The 27836-nt window shown below is 39.9% G+C and overlaps 1 protein-coding gene across 1 annotated transcript; it reads left to right on the top strand.

Moving 5' to 3' along the window:
- Positions 1-268: 268 nt before the first annotated feature.
- On the top strand, positions 269-26850 carry LOC138900065 (damage-control phosphatase At2g17340-like). Its single transcript, XM_070186769.1, has 10 exons — positions 269-404; positions 563-812; positions 18407-18451; positions 19340-19406; positions 19513-19581; positions 19938-20078; positions 25348-25476; positions 25594-25680; positions 26400-26474; positions 26554-26850. Exons 1-10 carry the CDS (start codon positions 269-271, stop codon positions 26704-26706), a joined length of 1152 nt encoding a protein of 383 aa, XP_070042870.1. The 3' UTR covers positions 26707-26850.
- The last annotated feature ends 986 nt before the right edge of the window (positions 26851-27836 follow it).

Below are 27836 nucleotides of genomic sequence, written 5' to 3'. Positions count from 1 at the left end.
CAGCAGTGTGTGCAGTCACAACCGGCTCCTCAGACTGGCCGGCTGCTATATGTGATGCCTTTGGTACTGCTGGTGCTGAAGGTGCTCCCTCCATAAGTAGCTCCAGTGGCAGATCTCCAACGGATGCAATCTTGGTAACTGTTGTTGTCAACTTATCCACCGACTTCTTTGAAGCTTGAGACTTCCGTATTTTCTTTACCTGCTTGCCCAAATCCTCAATGAAATCCCTATGTGCCACTAGAGTCTCCATAATGGTTTTTTGGTTGGCATGTCTGCTGTCCCGGCAGAAGGTCCGGCTGCTGTGGAAGGCTCAGTAGCTGAATCAGTAACTACTACCGTTGGCTCCTCAGACTGGCCAGCGGAGGTAGTTGCCTTACCCTTGATCTTTGGGTTGTCAGAACCCTGTAGGTGGTACCATGCTAAAGGCTTATTGTCCTTTACCTTAGTATTATACTGCCAGGCTCCACCTTTTGATCATTGAAGTACTCTATGAGAAATTTTGGGTAGGGGTAGGATCTCTCATCCTTCTGGACAACCAAAGTGATGTTGGTTGACATTATAGCGCCCACATTGATTGGGTACCCAGCCATAATTGAAGCCACCAGGACTTCTCGGGAAAGTGGGAGGTTGTTCTCATTCATGCACGGGTCAATGCAACTGCACACTAAAGTCTGTCACCCTTTAGCTTCAAAGTTTAGGGTGGCCCGGACTATGGGAACCCCTGCTGTGAGCCATAGAGGTGCTAATCCTCGAATAGCTGAAATCTCAGCTAGCCACGGGCGAGCTGCATCACCCTTAGCCAGCTTTTCCAAGTATTTGGTAGCCTCCACTTCCTCAAATCCCACATAAGAGTTCAAAGCACATGAGTCGAATCGGATTTTCAGATTTTGCACTTTTGTCACCTTGGTACCCTTCTTAATATGAGCCACCTAGGTTCATTGTTCCATCTACTTCCACCATCAACTCACTCAGTTGTAGTATAGTGGAAAGTATTCCCGGCAACAGCGCCAAAAATTGATGTTGCCCAAACTCACACCACAAATATAGGTATTGAGGCGGTCAAACCAATAATAAATCCCAATGCAAGTCAGGGTCGAATCCTAAGGCAGTTAGATTTGGGGTTAGGTATATATTTAGTATAATTGTACAATATCCCTTAGATTACATTTCCACTTCTAGTATAGTTGTAATATAGCAATCACACGTAATTACCCACTCTATACCTCTCGGTAGTTTGAGTGATTTTGCCCAATTTGACTTTTTCAAGTCCAAATGGGTATTGCACAAAAAAAGTGATAAATACTCAAGTTGGGTCTTACTATCTCTAGATTCAACCCTTTAATTGGGGCTACCATTTCTTGAGTTAACCCTAATTTCTTGTTAGCCAAGTTTTCCTAGACTTAGTCTCTCTTTCTCAAGTAGAGACTTAGTCAATTAGGCATAAATTAATCCTTGAATTCAAGAAAGAACTAGGCTAAATAACACTAACCCAATCACAAACAAGTCCTAAATCAAACACCTATTAAGTACCCACACTAGGGTTGGGCCACAACCCTAGCTAGAAATTTAGCTACTCATGCAAAATGAAGAAATACAAGAAGCAATTAAGATAGAATGCATAACAATTGATTAGGGAAAGAAAATCTAATGTTTATAAGCTAATCTAGTACAATATTACTCAAAAAAGTAAAGAAAAACGGCTCAGGTGCTCTCCCAAAACAAAACTTATCCTAAAAATGACAAAAAGTTCTATTTATACTAAGCTGAAAATATCTGACAAAAATACCCCTGTGGAGGCTGTGCGACCGCATAATTATGTGCGCGGTCCGCACAACGAGACTTGGCTTGACAGGTTCCAGTTCTGCGGTCGCACAATTCTGGATTGCGACTGCACTCCTTCAACTACTGCGGACCACACATTTGTAAGTGCGACTACACTCTTGCTTGGCTCTAGCTAAGTGAGACTTATGCGGACCGCATAAAGATGAGTGCGGCTGCGCTCTTGATTATGAGACCGCACAAAAATGGTGCGGTCCACATTTCTTCTTGAACTTGAAATCCCATCTCTGTGATCTTTGTCTTCTGCGGACCGCATAATATTGAGTGCAGATGCACTTAACATTCTGCGGCCGCACAATTATGGTGCGGTCCGAACTCCTTCAGCTTGCCCAAAACCAGCTCCCTGAATCTCCTCTTCTACGGCCGCACAATATTTGTGCGGTCCGCATACTCTGAAGAAAACTGACATGGCTTTTCCTTTATGTTGCTGCCGCACACAGTGTTGTGTGGTCCGCACTATGTGCCTTTTGCCTTGTTTTTGTCCTTGTCCACTTTTGACTCCTTTATGAGTTGATTTTTACTCTTTTGGCTCGTTTCCCAATGTTCCTATACAAAAGCATATTTCATTAATTTTCGGGAATACCTTTAAGCGAGTATTTCGATTTGAGTTACTTTTGGATTTTGCAGTCAGCATGGTGTGGATGATTGGATAGACTCAGTCCTAATGGCATTGTTATATGCTAATGAGTTTCGAAGAGTTTGTGATGATTTTGACGATCGTTTGAGGTTGATGTCTTCTACAAGTGTTGGACGTCTGCTGCGTGTTGTGATGATCTTCTAAGTTAGGTCAAGTAGAAGGTTTCTAGTTGATTAGGGTGTTTATCCTACTTATGATTCAGAGTTGATTATGAGATTTTTGTATTTTCATGTGTTAGCATAATAGATGTGGTGCGCTGTGTGGGTTTGAGATTTTCAGGGATAAGGTTGCTGTTCAGAATTGAAAAGGAGGTCATGAGTTCAAGAAAACATGGGAGATTTTAGATGTTTAAGAGGATTTTAGTACTAACTTGTATCGCCTAAGAAGGGTGTGCGTGTTAGGAGATGCGCTGTCTATAGATTTGCGGATACTTGACTAGTATTACAGTAATTGCCTGGTTGTTAGATGTCGAGGTTAAGGTTTTGCTATGTGGAACAGAAGATTTATATGAGTATTTTGCGTGAGATAATTATGTATGAATGATGTGTCAGTCATTTGAGTGGTAGAGTTGGGATCATGTATGGATATTCCTGTATTCTTGAGGTTTAGAGACTGGATGCTCTCAAAAGCAGAATATTTCCTTGGTTGTGGACGGTGAAGATATGTTAGGAGTTAGACAACTAATGGCAGGTGTTATGGATAAGTTACTATAGACTTTTGGAAGATTATTTACCTATTTTAGGATGATCAGAATTGAACTAGGGGCCTATTGGTAGGCCTAATGAGAATATGTATCCTACATCGGATCGGGTTTGCTCACTCTTGTGCATCATTTATTGTTGGTGTGTCATCGGGCGGAGAGGATGTTATATGTAATGACCTGACCGGTTATTTTGCTTTCTAGATCCTCGTTCCCCTATTTAAGAATTCTTGAATGTGCTTTTACTATTTTATGACTCACGGGGATGATTGGTTTAGTTTTGGAAGGGTTTAGGTTGAATTTGGAATACTTAATTCCATAATACAACCTAAGGTGTCCAAGTTTGACTTGAGTCAACACTTTGAGTAAAAGAACTGGGTCTTAGGGGTCAGCAAGTCGTTGTCCTTCGCATTCGTGAAGGGTTGGTCGCATTCGCGATGCGTTGGCTGGGATAAACTTCGCGATCGTGAGGACCTGGCCGCGTTCGTGAAGAAGATTCTTGGGGCGATGGCAGATATTTCTTTGCGATCGCAAGGGGCTTTCCGCGATCGCGAAGGAGTACCAAGGAAGAAATATTTTAAAACATGAGACTTACGCTCATTTTCTTCATTTCTCACTTTTCTTTGCCAAACTTTGAGCTTCTTGGAGAGGGGGTTTTACCTAGCATTTGAAGGTAAGTGATTTCTACCTAATGTGAATTTAATACATAGTTTATGGGTAGATTTTAACACAAAAATTGTAGAAATTATGGGATTATGTTGAAAAACCTAGGGTTTGATAAAAATCGGATTTGACCACGAAATTGATTATGGAATTGAGCTTCTCGAGGATATGCTCAGAGCATGTGATTGACTTCAGAGGGTAGTAGGACCGATTCTTTTGGCCGAGTTTGCTTATAACAACAATTATCAGTCCAACATCAAGATGGCTCCATTTGAGGCCTTGTATGGTCGGCGATGTCATTCCCCAATCGGTTGGTTTAAGCCCGGCCAGGCTAGGTTATATGGTGCTGATTTGGTAAAGTATGCCTTGGATAAGATAAAGTTGATTCAAGAGCGACTTCGTACAGTTCAGTCCAAATACAAGAGTTACGCGGATCAGAAGGTGCATGATTTATCATTTATGGTGGGCGAGCAAGTTCTGTTGAAAGTCTCGCCGATGAAGGGTATCATGAGGTTCGGAAAGAGGGTCAAGATGAGTCTGAGGTTCATCGGTCCCTTTGTGGTATTTCAGAGAGTTGGAGAGGTTACATATAGGCTTGCCTTGCCTCTCAGTATATCGGGAGTTCATCCGATTTTCCATAGGTCTATGCTTCGGAAGTACCATGCCGATAGGTACCATGGGCTATATTAAAACACTGTTTAGCTATGTGTGATCTTGGGGTATGAGGAGGAGCCAGTTGCTATTGTTGACAGGCAGGTCTGCAAGTGTTGTTCTAAGAAGATTTCAGTGGTAATGGTCCAAGGGAGGGGTCAACCAGTCGAGGAGGCGACTTGGGAGACCGAGGAGGAAATGTGGAATAAATATCCACACTTATCTGGCACTCCAGGTATGATTCTCGACCCGTTCAAGGACGGACATTTGTTTAAGAGGTGGAACCTGACCAGTCATTTTCCTTTCTAAATCCGCGTTCCCCTATTTAAGACTTCCAATATGTGCTTTTATTGTTTTATGACTCGCGAGGTTGAATTCGGAACACTTAGTTCCATAATAGTGGCCTAAGGTGGTCAAGTTTGACTTGAGTCAACACTTTGAATAAACGGCCTCGAAATTGAGATTTGAAGGTTCCAATAGGTTCGTATGATAATTTTGGACTTGGGCGTGTGTTCTGATCGAGGTTCGGGAGTATTTCAGCGCTTATTGTTGAAAGTTGGTGTATTGAAGGTTTTACAGTTTCCTAAGCTTGGTTTGAAGTAGATTTTGGTGTTATCAATGTCTGTTTGGGATTCCGAGCCTTGGAATAGGTTTGTATGGTGATTTTTGGCTTATACGTAAAATTTGGCATCGTTCCGAGTTGTCTAAGTATTATTCGTCGTGTTCGGAGCTAGTTGAAGAAGTTTGGAGTTCAAAAGTGGATTAATTTGGTCTGAAGGTGTGACTCTTCGTTTCAATATTGTTTTATGTGTTCTAAGACTTCGAGCAGGTCCGGATTATGTTTATGAATTGTTAGTGCCTTTGGACGGGGTCCTTGGTGGCTCGGGTGTGTTTTGGACCACACGGAATTAAGTCCAAAATGGAAAATTTTGCTGGTATTGGTTTCTTTCTTTGCGAACGCGGATGGTGTCTCACATTCGCGATGAAGGATTTGGGGCGTGCATCCCCGTTATCCGGAGACTTAGTGATGAGGTGTTGTCCATTGCTATGATCTTCAGCACCCGGAATCTCCTTCCTATTGTATTTTCATTTCTGTCTATTTCATTTCAGACATTAGCTATAGTGGTTTGTATATTCTACTAGATTGCTCGTGCACTTATGGTACCAGAGTTTTGGGAATTTCTAGTAGATGTTTTGGTTTTGCCTAATATTGTCACCATTTCATTTTATGTGTTATTTGTTCTTCATATCTCCATAGCTTTATACGCTTAATTTCCTTTACTTAATTTAAAAACCATGATTTCAAAATCAATAAAATGAATAATTAAGTTAATAGTACACTGTTGGCTTGCCTAACGACGACGTTAGGCGCCATCGCGGCCTACTGTGAGAATTTGGGTCGTGATATTATTCGTGCCCTCATTTATTTCATATGTTGCTCTTTTATGCTACAATGGACTATGAGATTGCATGGCTATTCACATGTATGATGTGGTTTTGTTTAGGCCAGGTGGCGAGATTTGGAATGAGATGGCTCTTGGATGTTGAGTCTCTTACTGCACATTAGTCATGTTTTTCCTATCGGTGGAATATTGTGCTATCGGTTTCACTATAGTTATGGTCATGCATTTCGCGTGTTTGCTGTTGATACACATATGGTTGTTGATTATGAGCATTATGTCTGGATAAGTAATCCATGTAGATCGGTATGTTGGGATCGGGCTACGTGCCGAGGTGGGGTTATGTTAGCATGTGATTCTTCGTGGTCATTTCGTGTTTTTTACTTCTCTTTTGTTGGACTTATTCATAGTATGCTGCCATTGGTATTGTACCTATTGGACTTATTAGATGGTTCTCTCATTTGGTTCTCTTTCCATCATTGATTACATCCGTGTTGTTGCTTATTTGGTGCATGGATTGCATCGTATGTGGCTCTAGGTGGAATTTGGTGTGGCCTATTAGTCGAGCAGCTTGTACCGGGTGATATGGGGTTGTTGGACATCGAATTAGTGCTATCAAATTTGGTTAAGGTAGGTTTGGAAGGATAATGTCATTAGTTAGCTTAGAATTTGGCAATGGCTCTTATCGGGTGAGTAAGCTCCATGACTTATTGATCTGATGAGTGGTTATGAGTTTCTACATATTTCTTTCATCATCAGGGGTGTATGAAGGTTTAGAACAAGATTTTATTTGATATGAGGTATGTCACTGGTATCGGGTTTGGTAATGGGAAGCGATTGTGGTCAGAGATATTGCTACAGACATATAAGCGATGGGTTATGTCGTTTGGTTATATCTTGAGAATATATTTATGATTTGATACATCTTGTTGAGATTGATATAATGTATATATGCGAGAATTGGATCGTATCAAGAATTTCAAATGTTGGATTTTGGTTCTAAGCTTGATGGATTAAGGTTGAAGAAAGAATCTTCAGTCGGGATTGTGCTAATGAGATTTTATAGATTGTGGTGACATGGGATCACCTATAGGTATATTTATGGTGAGTTTATATAGTGATTTGATGGCTTTGAAACGACTCTTGGGATGTTCGAGGACGAACGTATGCTTAAGTAGGGGAGCATGCAACATCCCGACCAGTCGTTTTGAGCTTTAGTATTCCATTTGGTGGTTTGAGACTTGGAGTAGCTTCATATGATATATTATAACTTGCGTGTTTATTTTTGGTTTTCGAGTGGTTCGGGATTGATTTGGAAGAATGACTCTCGATTTGGAAGCCTTAAGTTGGAAGAGTTGACCAAGGTTTGACTTTTGGGTAAGCGGATCAGAATCAAGTTTTAATGGTTCCGATAGGTTCGTCTGATGATTTACACTTGTACGTATGTTCGGATTTGGTTTTGGAGATTCCTAGAAGATTTCGACAATATTTATCGAAAGCTGACAATTTGAAGAACTTAAGTGTTCATAAGTTTGAGCAAGAGTTGACTTTGATGTTATTGGTTGCAATTGGTGTTCCGAGACTTTGTATAGGTCTAAATAGTTGAACTGAACTTGTGTGCAAAGTTTGAACATAATTTGAAGTGTGTAAGTGTAATTCATACACTCATTTGAAAGAATGAAGATTTAACAAGTTAAGAGAAATTCTATTCGATTTGAGCTTCGATTCTTTATTGTGATGTTCACGTGGGTGTTTTGAGCCTTTGAATAAGTTTGGATAATGTGTTTGTACTTATTGGTATGATTGGATAGGGTCCCGAGGGGCTCGGGCGTGTTTTGGATAATTGGTTGAGAGACTAGTTAAGTTAAGGATTTGGAGTTTGACCACAGTCAACATCGGGTCAAGAGGATTTCTCTTTGGTGTTTTGAGTGCGTGAACAGGTTTGTAGCCTATTTTTATTATTGAAATGCATATATGGTTTGTGTACGGGCGGTTCCGAATGGGTTTTGGGTGCTAAAAAGAAGATTTTGCGATTGTTAATTTTCTGGTGCAATAATTTTGAAAATATCGGTTATATCCTTGAAATTTTCAAACTTCCTTTAAAACTTCAAAACATCATATCTCCCTCATCATAATACCAAATTGGGTGATTCAAAAGGTTATCTTGCATGTAATCTCGCAAGGATTATGTTGAGCTAACAAAATGTGAGTTTCTGAATAATCTAGCATTTGATTCCGGCTGGGACAGTTGTGCATTTCTTTTACTTATTTTGGGATTTAGTTACTTACTCTCACAAAGTTTTGGTGCTCTGGAAGAGTCGATTTTTGAGGGTGTTTTCATCTACTTCATTGGGATAAGTAAACCTAACCCAAATTTATGATTATAACATGAATCTATCATTGATTTTATTTTTTAAAATGAAGGAATCTTAAACAATAAAAGAGGGTTTGACTTATAAGGTAAGAAAGTGTATTTTTGGGGTTTTGGTAAAACTTTTCTAAACTGAAAAATGGAGATTTAGACCACGATTTGGAGTTGGTTTTAGATGAAACTTATATATTTGGACTCGTATTGAAATGGCTGTTCGGAATTTATAATTTTTGTCTGGTTATGGGGTGCAAGCTCGAGGTTGACTTTGTGTATTTGTATAAAGATAAATGCTTTATTGTTTGGGGTTATTTGATATGGCTTTGTTTGACGTTATAGAGTTGTTTTTGGCTAGATTTGAGACGTTCGGAGGTTGATTTGCGTGGGAAGGCATTTTTAAAGTATTGATCTGGCTTATTTGCGTAATGACCCGGCCGGTCGTTTTGAGTATTGTAGTCTCATTTCCATAGTTATTGCTTACTCTATGTTCGTTTGTTGTTGTGTGACTTGCCGAGGTGGTTGCTTTGGTTCCGGGGATGTTTTGGAATGAATTGGGACACAGTCCTAAGGTTGGAAACCTAGTTAAAAGAGTTGATCGGATGTTGACTTATGTGTAAATGACTCCGGAATGAAGTTTTGATGGTTCTGATAGCTACGTATGGTATTTTGGACTTAGGAGTGTGTCCGGATATTGATTTGCAGGTTAGGTGATTTTGGCTTGAATTGACGAAAGTTACAAAAGTTGAAGTTTGGAGAGTTGAGAAGTTTGACCGACAGTTGACTTTGTGGTTATCGGGCTCGAATCTTGGTCCGTAAGTTGAAATAGGTCCATTGTGTCATTTATGACTTGTGTACAAAATTTGGGGTCAATCAGAGTTGGTTTGATATGTTTCGACATCGATTGTAGAAGTTAGAAATTCATTAGTTTCATTAGGTTTTAATTGGGGTGCGATTCTTATTTTTGATGTTGTTTGATATGATTTGAGGCCTCAACTAAGTTTGTATCGTGTTTTAGGACCTGTTGGTATGTTCGGACGGGGTCCCAGGGGCCTCGGGTGTGATTCAGATCAAGTTCGGCTTCATTTTTGGCTTTGTGAGATTGCTGGTTTTTCTGAGTCTTGTTTCCTTCATCGCGTTTGCGGAAGGGGTGCCGCGATTCCCTAGAGTAGTTTGTAGCAGATGGAAATTTTACTCTTCACGTTCATGAAGTATTGCTCGCGATCGCAGTGTTTGAGGAGAGTGTGAAATGCGAACGCGTGAGGCGGATTGCGTTCGCAAAGAAGGATGGGAGGGTGGCCTGGAGCCACGTGTTTGTTCATCGTGATCGTGTGAGGAGGTCTGCAATCGCGTAGTTCCGCGTTTGCGAAGGTCATTTTTGAGGGCAGAATTATTTTGTTCTTTGCGATTGCGAGGGAGTTTCCGCGATCGTGAAGTGGAAACTCTGGGCAGTAGTTATAAAGATTCAAAATCGAGGGTTTGAACCCATTTTCATATTTTATGCTAGATACTTCGGATTTGGGCAATTTTTGAAGGGACTTTCAAGGAGTTGATTGGGGTAAGTGATTCTAGCTCGGTTTTGGTTGTTATACATGAATCTATCATTGTTTTTACCATTTAATTATTGTTTTGCGTTGGAAAAATTGGAGAACATTTGTGAAACTTCATAGACCATAATTTGAGGATTTGAAGGTCGAGTTGAGATTGGAATTGAGTAATTTTTGTATGGTTGGACTCGTTATTGAATGGGTGTTCGGATTTTGTATGTTTTGTTGGATTCCGAGACGTGAGCCCGAGGTTGAATTTTTGACTTTGGTTAAAGAATTTAGCTTTATCATTTGGAATCAATTCCTATAACTTATATTGATAGTATTGAGTTATCTTTCGCTAGATTCGAGCCTTTCGGAGATTGATACGCGTGGGAAGGGCTTGCTAGTGGAGTGATTTGATTTGTTTGTGGTAAGTATCTTATTTAAACTTGGTTGAGGCACTAGTTGCCTAAGTTGTGGTGATAGCTACGTGCTATTGGGCGAGCGCGACCGGCGCTCAATCGAGTGAACCCGACCGAGCAAGCCTGTTAGATTTCATTCTACCCAAACTCATCCACGAATGGAGATAATGCATATTTTCCTTAATTAAACAAAAGGTGTTCACGTCTACAATACCAATTCATTTCCGATAGTTTCATCATTTTAAAAATCTCAAATGGACAAGTAATACAACCACAACATAGCATAGTTTATCTTTCCCCAGCACCAATACACAAACCACACTATGTCTACGGAGCCTCTACAGATAAAGAAGGGTACAATGATAATGCCGGCAATAAGGCCCCGGCTATACCTCAAATAGAATACACAAGTACAAAAGATTCATGACCCCGGAAAGAAGTGGGGCTCGCCAAGTCTGTTGGGAAGAAGGTGCACTACTATCACTGATAAATATCTCTTGTTGTGGAACCACCTGCATCCATTGAAAGAAGCAGCGCCCCCGGCAAAAGGGACGTTAGTACCGTCGAATAGTACTAGTATGTATAACTAAACACCCTCTCAATAGAATTGACAATTAATACAAACAAGATTATCATAATATCAATGAAAGCCTTAATCCACATCAAACCTCAATTTAGGATCAAGACAGTGTTCAAATTAATTTCCATATCTTACATTGGGAGATTTCAAGTATCGATATACCATTGTCCGCAATACTAGTGTTCACAATACCAATGCCATTGTACTTTTAGCACTGAGTTAGATCACGACCTGATCGGCTAGGCTATCGCATTAGAGAATCAACCACAATTACCATCAATACCAATACCACCGTAAATTTAGTACGGAGTCCGATCATAACCCGATCGGCTAGGCTATCTCATTAGATAATCAAACACAATTACTGTCAATATCAATACCACCATAAATTTAGTACGGAGTCCGATCATGACCCGAACGGCTAGGCCATCTCATTAGAGACATCAACCACAATTACTATCATTACCAATACCACCGTAAGTTTAGCACGGAGTCTGATCACGACCCGATCGGCTAGGCTGTCTTACTCGAGATATAAACCTTTTTATATCAATCATCGCATTTCATACTTCTTTTACATATTTTCATTTCATTGGCACTAGTGGCCATAATCATAAGATCATCCTTGGCACGTTGGCCATATTCAGTATTTCATGCTCACATTATCAATTTCAAATATCACCCTCATCATCAACAACAAACACAATTCAAATCAAAGTGTGTAGTACACATGTGAGCAATTTAGAGTCTAATGCACATAGAGATATTTTACAAAATTTGGCATAATAGCCTTCATTTGATTTTGACTTAAATTCGAAACATTATTAATGCACAGCTCATATTTTAGGGTGAAGAATCTTACCTCTAGGATGAAGACCTAGTCAGCGTGACTTTTTAATCTTCCAAATATCAGATTGAAGAACACCTTCTCACTCTAGGGCACTCTATCTCACTCTAAAATATCAGATTATATCTCAAAAATGGCCCAAAACGTGTATTTAACGAAGTAGGGTCGGGTTTTAAAAACCCAAAATATGAAGCTACGGAACAGGTTTTGTTGTCGCATATGCGACCGCATATCGGTCGCATAATTGGTGTCCAAAATGACAAAAAATCCTCCTGAGTCTACGGTCACTATGCATTCCGCATAATTGTTCTGCGGTTGCATAGTGCACCGCATAATAGTTATGCGATCGCATAGTCAACCGCATAATTTCTTCCAACTTACCCCATAACTGCCTCACTCTGCGGCCATTATGCGGTCCGTAGAGTGATTCTGCGGTCGCATAATGGACCGCAGAAATGCACTTTTCCGCCAAGAATTTTCCTTTACTTTCCGGTGCATTGTTCAATCCAATACTCAACACGTAAAACCAATTCGGCACCACGAAACATTACTTTCTTTTGCAAAATTTTACGGGGTGTTACATTCTCCCTCCCCCCCCCCAGGATCATTCGTCCTCGAATGAGGGTAAGAATCTGTCATTAGCATCTTATGCAACTTAGTTTGTTTTATACCACAAACTAGCAGCCCCAAATTTGACTAACTCCCTAAATTTCCAAAAATTTCGCCAGAGTTTCCTTTGTAATTTGGCCTATCCACCAGTCAGAGAGCCCCAGAAACACATTCTAATAGCATATACATAATCCAACGACGTAACATAATACGAAACAACACCAATTGTGGCCTCATAAGCAATATAGTTCCAGAACGGAACACCCTCAACATTAAATGTACAAATCGAATATAATTCATAGAAAGTATGTCTTATAATTTTCCTAGATCACAACTTTATAAATACATGGTCATTCAAACAAATAAGGATACTTTTTATTCATTTCTTCCTCGCCCTCCTAAGTAGCCTCTTCAACCTGTTGGTTTCGCCACAACTTTTACACTGAGGTAATTTCTTTATTTCTCAATTTCCGAACTTGGTGATCAATAATAGAAACCGGAATATCTTCGTAAGTCAATTTCTCATTTACCTCAATAGTCTCAACCGGAATAATGAGTGTCGGATCTACAACTACTTTCTTTAACATAGACACATGAAACACCGGGTGTACGAATGACATCTCATGTGGTAGTTCAAGCTTGTGTGACACCTCGCCGATCCTCTGAATGATTTTGTACAGTCCGACATACCTCGGACTCAATTTCCCTTTCTTTCCAAATCGCATTACACCCTTCATGGCAGAAACTTTCCAGAATACCCAATCATCTTCTTTGAACTCCAAATCTCTACGACGAAAATCCGAATAGGATTTCTGATGACTCTGAGCAGTCTTTAACTGCTCCTTAATGATTTTAACTTTTTCCATAGCCTGATGCACGAGGTCTGGCCCTATCAACTCTGCTTCCCCAATTTTGAACCACCAAAGGGGAGATCTACATCTTGTACCATATAAAGCCTCAAACGGTGCCATTTGAATACTAGCATGATAGCTATTGTTGTATGCAAATTCTATGAGTGGTAAATGATAATCCCAGCTACCTTTGAAGTATAGAACACAAGCACACAACATATCCTCAAGCATTTGAATAGTCCGTTCTGCCTGCCCGTCAGTTTGCGGGTGAAAGGTTGTACTAAGATTCACCTGAGTACCCAAACCTTGCTGAAATTTCTTCCAAAAGTTAGTAGTGAATTGTGATCCCCGATCAGAAATGATGGAAACTGGGGTGCCATGCAAGCTGACTATTTCTTTGATATACAGCTGAGCATACTGCTCCGCTGTGCCGGTAGACTTAACCGGCAAAAAATGTGATGACTTCGTGAGTCGATCCACAATCACCCAAATTGAGTCACACGTGCACGAAGTGCGCGATAATCCTACCACAAAGTCCATATTAATCATTTCCCACTTCCACATTGGAATTTCTATGTTATGTGCCAACCCACCAGGCCTTTGGTGTTCAACCTTCAGTTGCTGACAATTCGGACATCTTGCCACAAAGTTCGCCACATTCCTCTTCATATCATTCTGCCAATAGACTTCCTTAAGATCATGATACATTTTTGTAGAACCTGGATGCACGGAATACCTAGAAGTGTGACCTTCAGTCATAAATCTTCCCCGGAGACCATTGACATTTGGAACACAGAGTCGCCCTTGGTACCTTAGTGTACCATCATTCATGCTAAGAGAAAAGAACATAGTCTTATGTTTATGAATACCCTCTTTCAATTGTGCCAACAATGGATCGTTGTATTACTTCTCTTTGACTTTCACAACAACCGATGATTCAACCCTATTTTGCACAATTACCTCTCCTTCACTAGAGTCTGCAAGATGAACTCCTAAACTAGACAATCGGTGAACTTCCTTGGCCAATGGCCTTTGGTATGCCTCCAAATGTGCTAAGCTACCCATAGATTTCCGGGTAAGAGCATCCGCCACAACATTGGCTTCCCTGGATGATATAGAATATTGATATCGTAATCATTACGTAACTCATGACATCTTCTCTACCTTAGATTCAATTTCTTCTATTTGCAAATATATTGAAGGATCTATTGGTTCGTGAATATGTCCATCGGGACCCCATACAATTTATGACGCCAAACCTTTAATGTATAAATCACAACCGCAAGTCCTAAGTCATGTGTTGGATTGTTTTTCTCATGATTCTTGAGTTGCCTAGAGGTATAAATGATCATCTTGCCATATTTCATCATTAGTGGAACATCTATATCAGATTTCGCTTTCATATGACCTCCTAGAAATTGAGCTCTACAAAAATTTCCTTGATACGGTTACGATCTTATTAGTACTTGCAACTTATTTTTCCAAATTTCTCAACAAAAGACATTACTAGGCCAGTTTTCTTATGGGACCATATGTTTCAAATGAATAACATCTACTAGCTTGCGCGCACACCCTGATAACATCAACCTGCATGGCATTGCCTCAATATGTGAAGAAATATTGTACTCAGACCTTTCTTAGCCATCCTCTTTCCTCATTATAAGTGTTATAGGATTTTAAGAAACCACTATACTTCCCTGGTGAAAATTCTCACGATTCCTCTTTACTGTTAAATACTTCCCAAAACACATATCGATACCCTTCATATATATTTAACCCGAACAGGACCTTTTCTGAAACTTGAGATCCTCCTAAATTCTTTAACGATGACTTCTTGTTTTCCTTATAAGTGTAGGACTTAGTCCACCTGATTCAATCCTCGATGAGTAACTCACCTTATTCCCCGTATTGTAGTTACCAATAGTGTTTCCTGGTATTGCAGCCTAAGAGCTATTATGTTAAACATGTCTGGTTCGTAACAAGTGTTCATCCTCTCTTAATCTGTTTCAAACATTTCCCCTTTGGTCTAGACAATATGTTGATACTATATTTCCTTTGTGACTAGAGCATTAACTCACATCCCATTTCACCCTTAATTCATAGTCGACAACCTTATTGTGCCACTCACTTGTTTGCCTCCCATGAACTCGTAGTTTCATTATGTCTGGTTTGTTGAGTTTATCACACCACCACTTCATCACCAGTAGTCTCACTTTACAATGTAATATGTAGACATGAACTCCCTCTATATCGTTTAGTTGATATTCGGCGTCACTCAAGTCGGCTGCATTACAGTTGATCCTTTCTATCTTCTATTGACACTTGTGCTATATGCGGGTCCACCATTCTAATACGAACTATTTTGCGATAACCATGACCATCTCAATTTATAGATTTTCTTCCAATTTTGCTCGCCTCGTTCTCCCTAGTAATTGAATAGATATGTGCCCTTCCATACGTTACGTGGTCTTTTCCCTTAGTTGGGAATTCATCCTGGTCGCCTCTCGACACTTGTTAGGATATCCTTGGGAAAGTGTGTTCATCCGTGTTTTACTTAACACTTCCTTGCTTATAAGATTCTTAAGAGACTCACCATCAAGTACCAATGCACTCTTGGGTTATTATAACTTCACATTTATCTTTCCACTCGTTCTGTCTTTCTCAAAGCCTAAATCGCAAATCCGTGATTAACTCATTCTAAAAACTCGCAACCTTTCACATTTGACCTATATTACTTCCTTGGGTTCCATTGTTCCTGACCCCCTAACAAGTATAAAATCCCTTTGTAAACATACTCTTAGTTTCTGGGATCGTTGACCCTGTCATTCACATTGCCATGTATGAAGAATTTACCTTCCTTAACCTTCCACTTTTTTGGGGTACTAGTGGTTTATCATTAGCATATCCTTTCAGAGAATCATGCTACCCATTATCTCTTTTCTAGACTACACCTGTCTTCAACAAAATATTCAAACATCATAGCTACATGGTATTACTCTTGTTTCATTGTATTTAAGTGGCCTCTCTATGGCCCTTCCTCCCCCACTTGGGGTGAATGATTCACATTTTGACACAAGTCTTGAATTTAGCAACTTCTGGGACATATGTCTCATGTCTCTATCCCTCATATATATGTTCGACTATTAGGGAGATTTAAGTCACCATGGTATTAACCTCATACGTTCTCTACTCTTATTCAGCCACATAGGCTTGGGATCTAACTCCCTCATGTCAATATCCTTTTTGGAGTGTAACACCACTTCGCACATTCCTAGGATTCTTATAACGTTCATAGTGCTAGGGTCTTCTCATTGTGGGTTCAATCAACTCTCCTTTCATAACTTCTTGTCTCCCGTGAGAGACCTATACATTTATCATTACTCTCCAGGCCATGCCTTTCATATATCACGTGCCTATGTAACATGTTTACATCTTAGAATCATATACATGGTTCCCACACTGTCCACATGTACTAGTTAAGCGTATGTCTCATTTATCACGTCACTGCCTCTTTCGAGGTGGGTAATCAGTTCTAGCACTCTTCTCATATAAAGTATGCTCATGGTACGATATACTTGTCTCATATGTCATACTATTCATTCAACATGATATATGTGCCATCTGTTTAATATTCAAGCCTTTACCCTTTCGTCATGTGATATGACAACATTACTTGGAATAAACCAAAAGAGCATTTAAACTTACCTTGAACATCAACGCATGAGTTGGAGGAAGAACAATTTCACAACCAGTTTCACCGCATGATTCAGAATATCAAAGAAGGATAATATTCCTAAATTCCCATGTAGCATCCTAATTATAGATGTGGTCGACAACACACCGATAATAAGGACTCTACTAGACACGGCTCCGAGACATCCTAGGACACTTTAAAACCTGGCTCTGATACCAAGTTTGTCATGGCCCAAAATCGAGGAGTGCGACCGGCGCTCAACCGAGTGAACCCGACCGAGCAAGCCTGTTAGATTTCATTCTACCCAAACTCATCCACGAATGGAGATAATGCATATTTTCCTTAATTAAACAAAAGGTGTTCACGTCTACAATACCAATTCATTTCCAATAGTTTCATCATTTTAATAGTCTCAAATGGACAAGTAATACAACCACAACGTAGCATAGTTTGTCTTTCCCCAACACCAATACACAACCCACACTATGTCTACGGAGCCTCTATAAAAAAGGAGAATACAATGATAATGCCGGCAACAAGGCCCCGGCTATACCTCAAACAGAATACACAAGTACAAAAGATCCATGACCCCAGAAAGAAGTGGGGCTCACCAAGTCATTTGGGAAGAAGGTGCACTGCTATCACTGATCAATATCTCCTGCTGTGGAACCACCTGCATCCATTGAAAGATGCAGCGCCCCCGGCATAAGGGACGTTAGTACCGTCGAATAGTACTAGTATGTATAACTAAACACCCTCTCAATAGAATAACAATTAATACAAACAAGAATATCATAATATCAATGAAAGCCTTAATCAACATCAAACCTCAAATAAGGATCAAGACAGTGTTCAAATTAATTTCCATAACTCACATTGGGAGATTTCTAGTATCGATATACCATTGTCCGCAATACCAGTGTTCACAATACCAATGCCACCGTACTTTTAGCACGGAGTCCGATCATGACCCGATCGGCTAGGCTATCTTATTAGAGAATGAACCACAATTACCATTAATACCAATACCACTGTAAATTTAGTATGGAGTCCGATCACGACCCGATCGGCTAGGCTATCTCATTAGAGAATCAACCACAATTACTGTCAATTTCAATACCACCATAAATTTAGTACGGAGTCCGATCACGACCCGACCGGCCAGGCCATCTCATTAGAGACATCAACCACAATTACTATCATTACCAATACCACCGTAATTTTAGCACGGAGACTGATCATAACCTGATCGGCTAGGTTGTCTTATTCGAGACATCAACCTTTTTATATCAGCCATTGCATTTCATACGTTTTTTACATCTTTTCATTTCATTAGCACTAGTGGCCATAATCATAAGATCATCCTTGGCACGTTGGCCATATTCAGTATTTCATGCTCACATTATTAATTTCAAATATCACCCTCATCATCAATAACAAACACAATTCAAATCAAAGTGTGTTGTACACATGTGAGCAATTTAAAGTCTAATGCACATAGAGATATTTCACAAAATTAGCATAATAGCCTTCATTTGAACTTGACTTAAAGTCGAAACATTATTAATGCACAGCTCATATTTTATGACCTTATTGTGTAAATATTTATTGTATTGTAGGTGCATAAAACTTAAACTGTTATCTGCTACCCCTTGCTTCACCGGGTAGGTTGGTCAATGGAATAGAAAATACTTCTTCTGTTTAATTCCTTTTGTTAGATGAGGGAAGCGGCGGGTACCAAGGAAACTAAATTAGAGGAACTAGTTTCCAAGTGTTAAGCTTAAGTACTGAATGCTGAAAGAAAGTTGCTTTTGGTCAATTCTTTGATTCTCTATTTATCAAACAAGCTAGCTTAAGTACAGACTACAATGTGCTGAAAGGGTGTGAGGAGCAGCCGGGGGGCTAGGTAGTTGACAAATTAGTGGGCTATAAATCTAGAAGTTCTCTAAATCTCACATTTTTCTAATTTGACCTAAAGTAAGTGTAACCACAATAAAGCTAATCCCAACTAGATTATATCACTTGTATAGATATTTTGTTTCCTTTATATTCTGTTAAGAACTAAGTCATTAATGCTAAGAGTTGTAGGTCTTTTGAGACTTCTTCTCTTCACATGATTTTAAGCTTACCTCGTCCACTTTTAGTACCTTTAATCATCAATGTACCGCCTACTGGATTTTGAGGTGTGCGTAGTATATGGCCAAACCATTTCAGACGACCTTCTCTTATTTTATATTCTCTCAATCAATAAAATATATTTTCTTTATCAATACTTGTCAAGAAAAATATTTGCTTTATAAAAGAAAAATTACTGTGTAGGTTAGTATCATGTAAATTTGGTGTTCGTTTTGGAGGGAATTGGGTATCGATATAGTCATATTCTAATTATAAGTGGTTTTGACTTGTCATCAAAGTGATGGGAAATTAAAGCCGCTTTAGACCATACCTTGAGCAAGTGTCAGTATATTTCAGAAGGTTTGAGGTTTATATGCTAGAAAATCAAAATTGATGACAGTTTCCATTTTTACCTGTTTTTTTCTTTTGGTGGATAGGTATGCTGAAATACTTGAGGATCTAAAGAAAGATCCTGAAAGTCATGGAGGGCCTCCTGATTGCATTGTAAGTTCAACCGTATTAGCAAAGCAGTTATTGACCCTTAAGTTGCCTGATAACTTTTTGTTGTTGCTAAGAAGCTTCAAATTTCTCCTTCTTTGCATTCTTTTAGCTTCTTTGTCGCCTTAGAGAGCAAGTGCTTAGGGAAGTGGGATTCAGAGACATATTTAAAAAGGTCAAGGTTAGTATGATTTCTCCATTATTAAATTCCTCAAGTTGACTCTCTCGTGTTAGCAAATGTTTATAGAAATAACCGTAAGGATGTGTAGAGTGCTATGAAAATCTCTAATATATAGATGAAAACTGTCATTCTAAAACATGGTGGATGATCCAGAGGTGAAATATGAGACCCTAACTTTGCATCTGCTATGCAAACATGCACTAGGGTGTTTGCTTGTGGATGTTGACATGCCTTACAAAATAAACCATCCAGTTCTTTAAAGGTCATTAGATTGTTTTGTACTCCTTATCCTGCAACATTAGAAATTAGTGTCTGGTTTTAACTGCTATGGTTTTTGGTGTATGAAAATGCATTAGGATGAAGAAAATGCAAAGGCTATATCCTTATTTGAGGAGGTAGTACGTCTTAATGATGCTATTAAGGATGAAGCCAAGCGTGTAAAGAATTTGGTCAGAGGAATTTTTGCAGGAAATATATTTGATCTTGGTTCTGCAAAGGTACGTCATGCTTTTTGATCCATGATTTCTTCACAATCATTGCAAGAAGTCAGTTAACAATCTGAACCATTACTTCATCTAACTTGTATGTTATGCCCGGGCAGTCAGTCAAGTTATGGCAACTACTGATAGAACGCTTTCCATCAATCACTTTGATGTAATCTATAGCACTTTTGACAACATAGAATTGTAGATATTCAATGTTATGCCCAAATTATCTCGAAATTCTAGTGGAAAGTTGAGTTACTCAAGTTCATGTTTCCTCTGTTGGCTCCTTTAGTAGTTTTTCTCTGTTTGCTTGCCACATTTAGTGTCTTAATTGGTGACAAACTAGCTCCTTTTAAAAAAAAGTTGGTGACAAAATAGCGGCACTGAGATATTTAGTAAGTTGCTTGACCTTCATTGTCGAAAATGATGCCAAAATATGATTGAGATAGTTACCAAATTGCTTGACGAAAGCTTTTCACTCTTCTTAATCAAAGGACTATGGGTATGTTAGATTCTCTTGCCATAAGTGATTCGTAAATCTGTGTATAGCTTTGGCCTTGACAAACTCGCAGTAGACCTCTCGACAGTTCTTCAATTATAGGCTTGAAACCCATAACTAACTACAGAATTTTTATTTCTAAAAAGAGGGAAAATGTTGACATGCATCATGGTTTGATCCTAGTCAACATTTTGGCTTGGCTAAGTGACCCATATTTTTGCAGACATAATATAAAGTTGTGTGTGCAATTGATAAGGCAAGAAAGAAATTCTTTTTCCTGATAACAGAGAAATCCCCGAGGGCAAGTGGTACATGGTTCGAAACTCTCTTACTACTAGACCAAAGAGAAAGAATATTTTTAACATTATAAGTAAATAATGAAAATGTGGTTGCATCTCATGTTGTTGTTTTGGATAGTTTAGTCTGGCGTATTTATTCACGGAGTTGTTCCTTAAGTAGGGCACTACGGTTAACAAAAGTTATGAGAAAATTTAAAATTCTTTTGTAGAAGGTGTGCACAGTGTGAAGGTATTTGTGGTCTAGAATCAAAGTACTATGTTCTATGAAAACCAGATATCAAGAAAGCGTATAATCATGTCTTATGGACTTTTTGCCTTAAAGTTTATGCTGGACATGGTTTGGTTGATGAAGTCAATTAAGTGGATAATTGATTCTCAGACTAAGTTTTCTATCTTACTTAGAAAGTTCTCAATCTTTGAATTGATTATTGGGCTGGCTTCTTTGCCTTATTCGTGGATTAGTCTTAGGCCATCCCAAAACACTGATGATATTTAACCTTTCTATTGGAAGCTGGAAATGATTTATTTATTTATTTATTATAAGCTAGTGATTGCGAACTCTAGTTTCTCGAAGAGGGAGGAGCATTTGGTTACTTTTCAGAGTACGGTGACTAAGACTCAGATTGATTATCTCCTCCTAAGGAGCTATGATAGAGGGTTGTGCAAGGATTGCAAGGTTATCTCGAGTGATACACTCGCGACTCAACATAGGCTCTTGGTGATGGACATCGGCATCAAGGAGGAAGAATAAGGTGGTTCGGGGTCGTCCGAGGATTAGGTGGGGTGCCTTGACGAAGGAGAAAGCTCAGGAGCTGGAGAGGAGGTTGTTGGCTATGGGGCCTTGGAGGAGTAGTGGGGATGCAAGCGGTATGTGGACGATGACGGCGAACTGTATTAGGGAGGCGGCGAGAGAGGTGCTAGGGGTCTCGAAGGGTTACTCGGGCAGGCACAAAGGCGACTGGTGGTGGAACGCCGAGGTCTAGGGAAAGGTGGAAGAAAAGAAAGCGGCGTACCAAAGGTTAGTGGAGAGTACATGCGAGGAGGAGAGGCGGATGGACAGAGAAAGTTATAAGGAAGCTAAGAAGGTGGCGAAGTTAGCGGTCACGGAATCTAAGAATGCAGCATTTGGTCGCCTATACGAAGAACCGGGGGACAAAGGCGGGGACAAGAAGTTGTTCCGGCTGGCCAAGGCGAGAGAGAGGACGACTCGTGATCTAGACCAAGTGAGGTACATCAAGGCCGAGGAAGGCCGTGTGTTAATGAAAGACGCGCAGATTAAGCGGAGGTGGCAGACGTACTTTCATAAGCTGCTGAATGACGAAGGAGACAAAGACATTGTGCTAGGAGAATTGGAGCACTCCGGTAGTCATCGAGATTTCAGCTACTGTAGGCGCATTAAGGTCGAGGAGGTTGTGGGGGCTATGCGTAAGATGAGCAGGGGTAGAGCGACCGGGCCAAACGAAATTCCGGTAGAATTTTGGAGGTATGTGGGTAGAGTAGGATTGGAGTGGCTAACTGGGATGTTTAATGTTATTTTCAGGACGAAGGAGATGTCAGAGGAATGGAGGTGGAGTACGATGATACCACTATACAAGAACAAAGGCGATATCCAGAACTGTAACAACTATAGGGGTATCAAGTTACTAAGTCATACCATGAAAGTGTGGGAGAGGGTAGTGGAAGTGAGGGTGAGGAGGTTGGCGTCGATATTCGATAACCAATATGGGTTCATGCCTGGTCGTTCTACCACAGAAGCGATCCATCTTATTCGGAGGTTGGTGGAACTGTACATGGATAGGCGGAAGAATTTGCACATGGTGTTTATTGATCTAGAAAAAGCTTATGACAAGATCCCTCGGAAAGTTCTTTGCAGATGCCGGGAGGTGAAAGGTGTTCCAGTGGCTTATATTAGGGTGATTAAGGACATGTATGATGGAGCTAAGACTCGGGTTAGGACACTGAGGGGCGACTCGGAGCATTTTCCGGTTGTTATGGGGTTACACCAAGGATCTGCGCTCAGCCGTTCTTATTTGCTTTGACGATGGATGCACTGACACACCATATTCAAGGGGAGGTGCCATGGTGTATGTTATTCGCTGATGATATAGTTCTGATTGATGAGACGCGAGGCGGTTTTAACGAGATGTTGGAGGTTTGGAGACGGACTCCTGAGTCTAAAGGTTTCAAGCTGACCAGGACTAAGATTGAATACGTGGAGTACAAGTTCAGTGGCGTGCTGGGAGAAGTGGGCATGGACGTGAGGCTTACCTCTCAAGTGATCCCCAAGAAAGGGAGCTTCAAGTACCTGGGGTCGGTTATACAGGGGGATGGGGAGATTGACGAGGATGTCACGCACCGTATAGGAGTGGGGTGGATGAAATGGAGGCTAGCGTCTGGCGTCCTGTGTGACAGGAAGGTGCCTCCGGAACTTAAAGAAAAGTTCTATAGAGCGGTGGTTAGGCCGGCCATGTTGTATGGTGCATAGTATTGACCAGTTAAGAATTCTCATATCCAGAAGATGAAAGTTGCATAGATGAGAATGCTGAGATGGATGTGCGGGCACACTAGTCTGGATAAGATTAGGAATGAAGATATCCGGGTGAAGGTGGGCGTGGCTCCCATGGAAGACAAGATGCGGAAAGCTAGGCTTAGATGGTTCAGACACTTGCGGAGGAGAAACCTGGATGCACCAGTAAGGAGGTGTGAACGGTTGGCCTTGACAAGTATGAGAAGAGATAGAGGGCGGCCTAAGAAATATTAGGGAGATGTGATCAGGCAGGACATGGTGCGGTTGCAGATTTCTGAGGACATGGCCCTTGACAGGAAGTTGTGGAGGTCGAACATTAGGGTTGTAGGTTAGGAGATAGGAGGCTAGTATAATCGTGTTTGCTAGTGGTTCCAGTTGTATTCTTAATATGTCATTAGGGTCGTAGGTTAGGTTGTAGTATGTTTAGTGGCCCTTGCTGTGTCCGTATTATTTCCTTGCGTCTGTAGTACTGTGCCTTTGTTACTGCTTAGTGTTATTACTTTCTGTCTATTTTTTGGTTATGGCGTTGTTGGTGTTATCTTTCTGGATTCCTTTGCTGTTACTGATACACTGTCTCTTTCCTTCTTGTGCCGAGAGTCTACCGGAAACACCCTCCCTACTCCGGAGGAGTAGGGGTAAGGTCTGCGTACACACTCCCCTCCCCAGACTCCACTTATGGGATCTCATTGGGTTGTTGTTGTTGTTGTTGTTGTTGTAATGTGGTTAAATCAGAAGCTGGTTATTAAATCAGCTCGGACAAATGGGATTTCGGTAAGATGATTACATATTAAGGAATACAGGAAAACATGTATATGTAGAAACTAGAATGAATGCAAAAAAGTGAAACAACTTGACGAAAACGATTGGATGATATCGAAGAGCAACCTTGCATATATCATATATGTTTCTGCTTTAAGGGTTTTTTACATCTTAACCCATAATGTCAGCACTCAGTACTGATCATACTTAGACGCAGCCCTTTTCATTCTTAGGATTACCAGAAGACTGGTATCTGTGACAGACTCTTTTGCGCTTCGACTTTGAAGTTTCAGACAAAAAGCCTTGTCATCATGTGCCACTCCCAGGATCAGAAAATTATTTTCTGCCTCATGGTTCTCGTGCTCAAGCCTAATAGTTACTGAATCACATTGCTTATGGTCTCTCTGCTTTTTGAGGACTCTACAATCTTGGGACCATTATCAGAACATTTCCTAGCGTAGAAACTTTATGAAAAATGCAACTCAACTAGAATTATCAGAGAAATCTTAGAGTGCTTAGCCATTACCAGTAACACTGTGAGATTTAAAGTTACCAGTAGATCAGTTAGTTCAGATGGTTTAGATTCATCATTTGAAAGGAGTGCTCTTATTTGAGTATCAGGAATATTTCCTAGCTTAGAAACTTTATGAAAGGTGCAAATCAACTAGACTTAGCAAAGAAATCTTTTGGAATGCTTAGCCATTGCCAGTAACACTATGAGGCTCAAAATTACCAGTACATCAGCCAGTTGAGATGATTTAGATTTCATCATCTGAAGGGTGTGCTCTTATTTGAGAAACTTGTTGCTAAACACCTGTGTTAACTCTTCATTTGCCTAAACCTACTCATGTCAATCGGGTGGTACATAAATAGGTTCCCAGTAAAGATCCTTACAAATACATGAAACCTGCTAGAAATTGAACGTGCCTATATACATTCCCCTCTCTGACTTGCATACCTGAGTCCTTGTAACATAGAACAACATGCAGATTTCAATAGGGGATGCTCCGTGAAATGCAAGAGTATGATATCCTGAGCATCTTGTTGGAACCTATAGAGGATCCAGCTAGAAGAAACCTTTCAAATTTGATTTTGATATAATATAATCTTGCATCCTGCACAACCAGCAATTCTAAAATGATTCAAAGTTTTTGAGATCATGTAATTAATGTCTACTTTCCTTAACCTCTCTTGAAGCTTGCAGAGCTGTTTTCAGAGGATGGTATGTCTTTTCTAGCTAGTTGCCAAAACCTAGTCCCTCGACCCTGGGTTATAGATGATATGGACACTTTCATTACAAAATGGAGTAAAAAAACATGGAAAAAGGTGAGTTTCTTGTCATATTTTGTCTTCGTTGGGCTTCAAGTTTTCTGATCTTTATTTTGACCAGGATCCAGTATGTTTGATGTCTGTTCCTTCACTGACATCCTTACTCTTATACAGGCTGTAATCTTTGTTGATAATTCTGGTGCAGATATTATTTTGGGTATTTTGCCATTTGCTAGAGAATTACTTCGTCATGGAGCACAGGTTTATTTTGGCGTCCCTTGTTGTTTGCTGTATGTAAAGATCGGACGTTTCTTGCATTTAATAAACTGGATTCAAGTTGTAGGCCACCAGTAGCTGGACTGTTCTTTGATTACATTGCATTGAATGAAATGCCATTAATTGATGTGTACTTGATATGCTTGGTCTGTGAGTTTCTATGGGTGCACACAAGTTAATGTGGTGTATTAGAGATCACTGCTATAGGACTTTGACTTCCTCTTCTGAAAGTGTAACTTCATTCTCTTTTATTTCTCTTTTTGCGGCATTGATTACATTAATGAAAATGTTTTATCTCCAGTAAAACATTACAAACGAGCTGGGGCTTTGTGTTGCTTGTATGGCCATACATGGTTGCAGTGCCTTGTGTACAGTGAATATCATCTCTCTTTTCTTGCTTCTGTTTCATCAATCCCCTGAAGCTAAGAAACTTTAGGACCTGAACATATTTTGAATGAATTCAGGGAATACTAATTAGCCCTAGTTTAATAGGCATGAAGCCCCAGTGAATAACTTACACATTTTGTATATGTAGGCTGTAGCCATGATGATAGTATGGAGTGCATCAGATTGGTTGCCGCCAATTGAACAACTGATACATTTAGTAGCTATTTTGAGCTCGTATTGGTAGTAAATGAAAGCATTTCTGGTAACAGTGTTTTTCTTGTTTCCATATCTCATTTTACTACTTTTCTCTTTGCCAGGTTGTTTTGGCTGCTAATGACTTGCCTTCCATCAATGATGTTACTTACACTGAGTTAGTAGAGATTATATCTAAGGTAGTGCAAGCTTTACATTAAAACTTTTGGGGCTCTCAGCTTTAGTTTGTTATTAACATGTTGTTTGGGTTATTAACAGTTGAAGGATGAGCATGGGAAGCTCATAGGTGTTGACACATCTAATCTTTTAGTTGCCAATTCCGGAAACGATTTGCCGGTAAGTGGCAGTCATTTTCTAGCTTCATTCACATGCTGCAGGGCTTCCTCCCTGCCCCCCAAAGGGTGGGAGTGAGACTCATTTCTAGATTTAGATTGTCGCTCTCAATCAAGGTTTTTGACCTGAGTTGATGGTGGCTCACAACTAATCTTCTAATTCCATGCCTACTATTGCTTAGCCTGACGTAATTATTCACCTTTTATGTTCGCGATTTTTATCAATCCCAACAAACATAACATGAATAGAGCATTTGGGATGCTTGTTGAACATATATCTTTCAACCCACTCTTACTCGGAATAGCCAATTTCATAATGAATCACTCGAGACTTACATAATTTACAAGAATATCGTGGGATTCAATTCTAAGAGAAGAGTTTAGCCAACATACCTCAATTGAGCTTCCTTAAACTCTAAAACGTTCCTGAATTTTTAGCAACTTCAATCTATTTTAGAAATATAACAAATTGAATCAAAATTAGGAAGATGATCATGGTTCTAGCTCATTTGAGCATTTTATCAAATACTAAGTGTGCAAAAGTTTTCAAGGTCTTTTTATGGAGGATTCCATCATCCCACTACCCAATCTTTACCATGCTTAGTTCAACAATCTTCCTATACCCCTTGATATCACATGCATGTAAAATAACCAACTCTCATACCCAAAATGTATCTTTCTAATTACCCATTTTTAGATGATTTTGAAATTAGGGTTTAGGGTGTAGAATCTTACCTCTAGGATGAAGACCTAGTCAGCTTGCCTTCTTAATCTTCCAAAACTTGAGCAAGAATTGAAGAACAATTATTGAAGAACACCTTCTCACTCTAGGGCACTCTATCTCACTCTAAAATGTCAGATTATATCTCAAAAAATGGCCCAAAACGTGTATTTAACGAAGTAGGGTCGGGTTTTAAAAACCCAAAAAATGAAGCTCCGTAACAGGTTCTGCAGTCGCATATGCGACCGTATATCGGTCGCATAATTGGTGTCCAAAATGACCAAAAATCTGCCTGAGTCTACGGTCACTATGCGGCCCGTATAACTGTTCTGCGGTCGCATAGTGCACCGCATAACAGTTATGCGGTCGCATAGTCGACCGCATAATTGCTTCCAACAGACCCCATAACTGCCTCACTTTGTGGCCATTATGCGGTGCATAAAGTGATTCTGTGGTCGCATAATGGGCTACAGAAATGCACTTTTTTT

Source organism: Nicotiana tomentosiformis, chromosome 10, assembly GCF_000390325.3.
Source record: "Nicotiana tomentosiformis chromosome 10, ASM39032v3, whole genome shotgun sequence".
NCBI lineage: Eukaryota > Viridiplantae > Streptophyta > Magnoliopsida > Solanales > Solanaceae > Nicotiana > Nicotiana tomentosiformis.
This window is presented reverse-complemented; position numbering and strand designations above follow the sequence as displayed.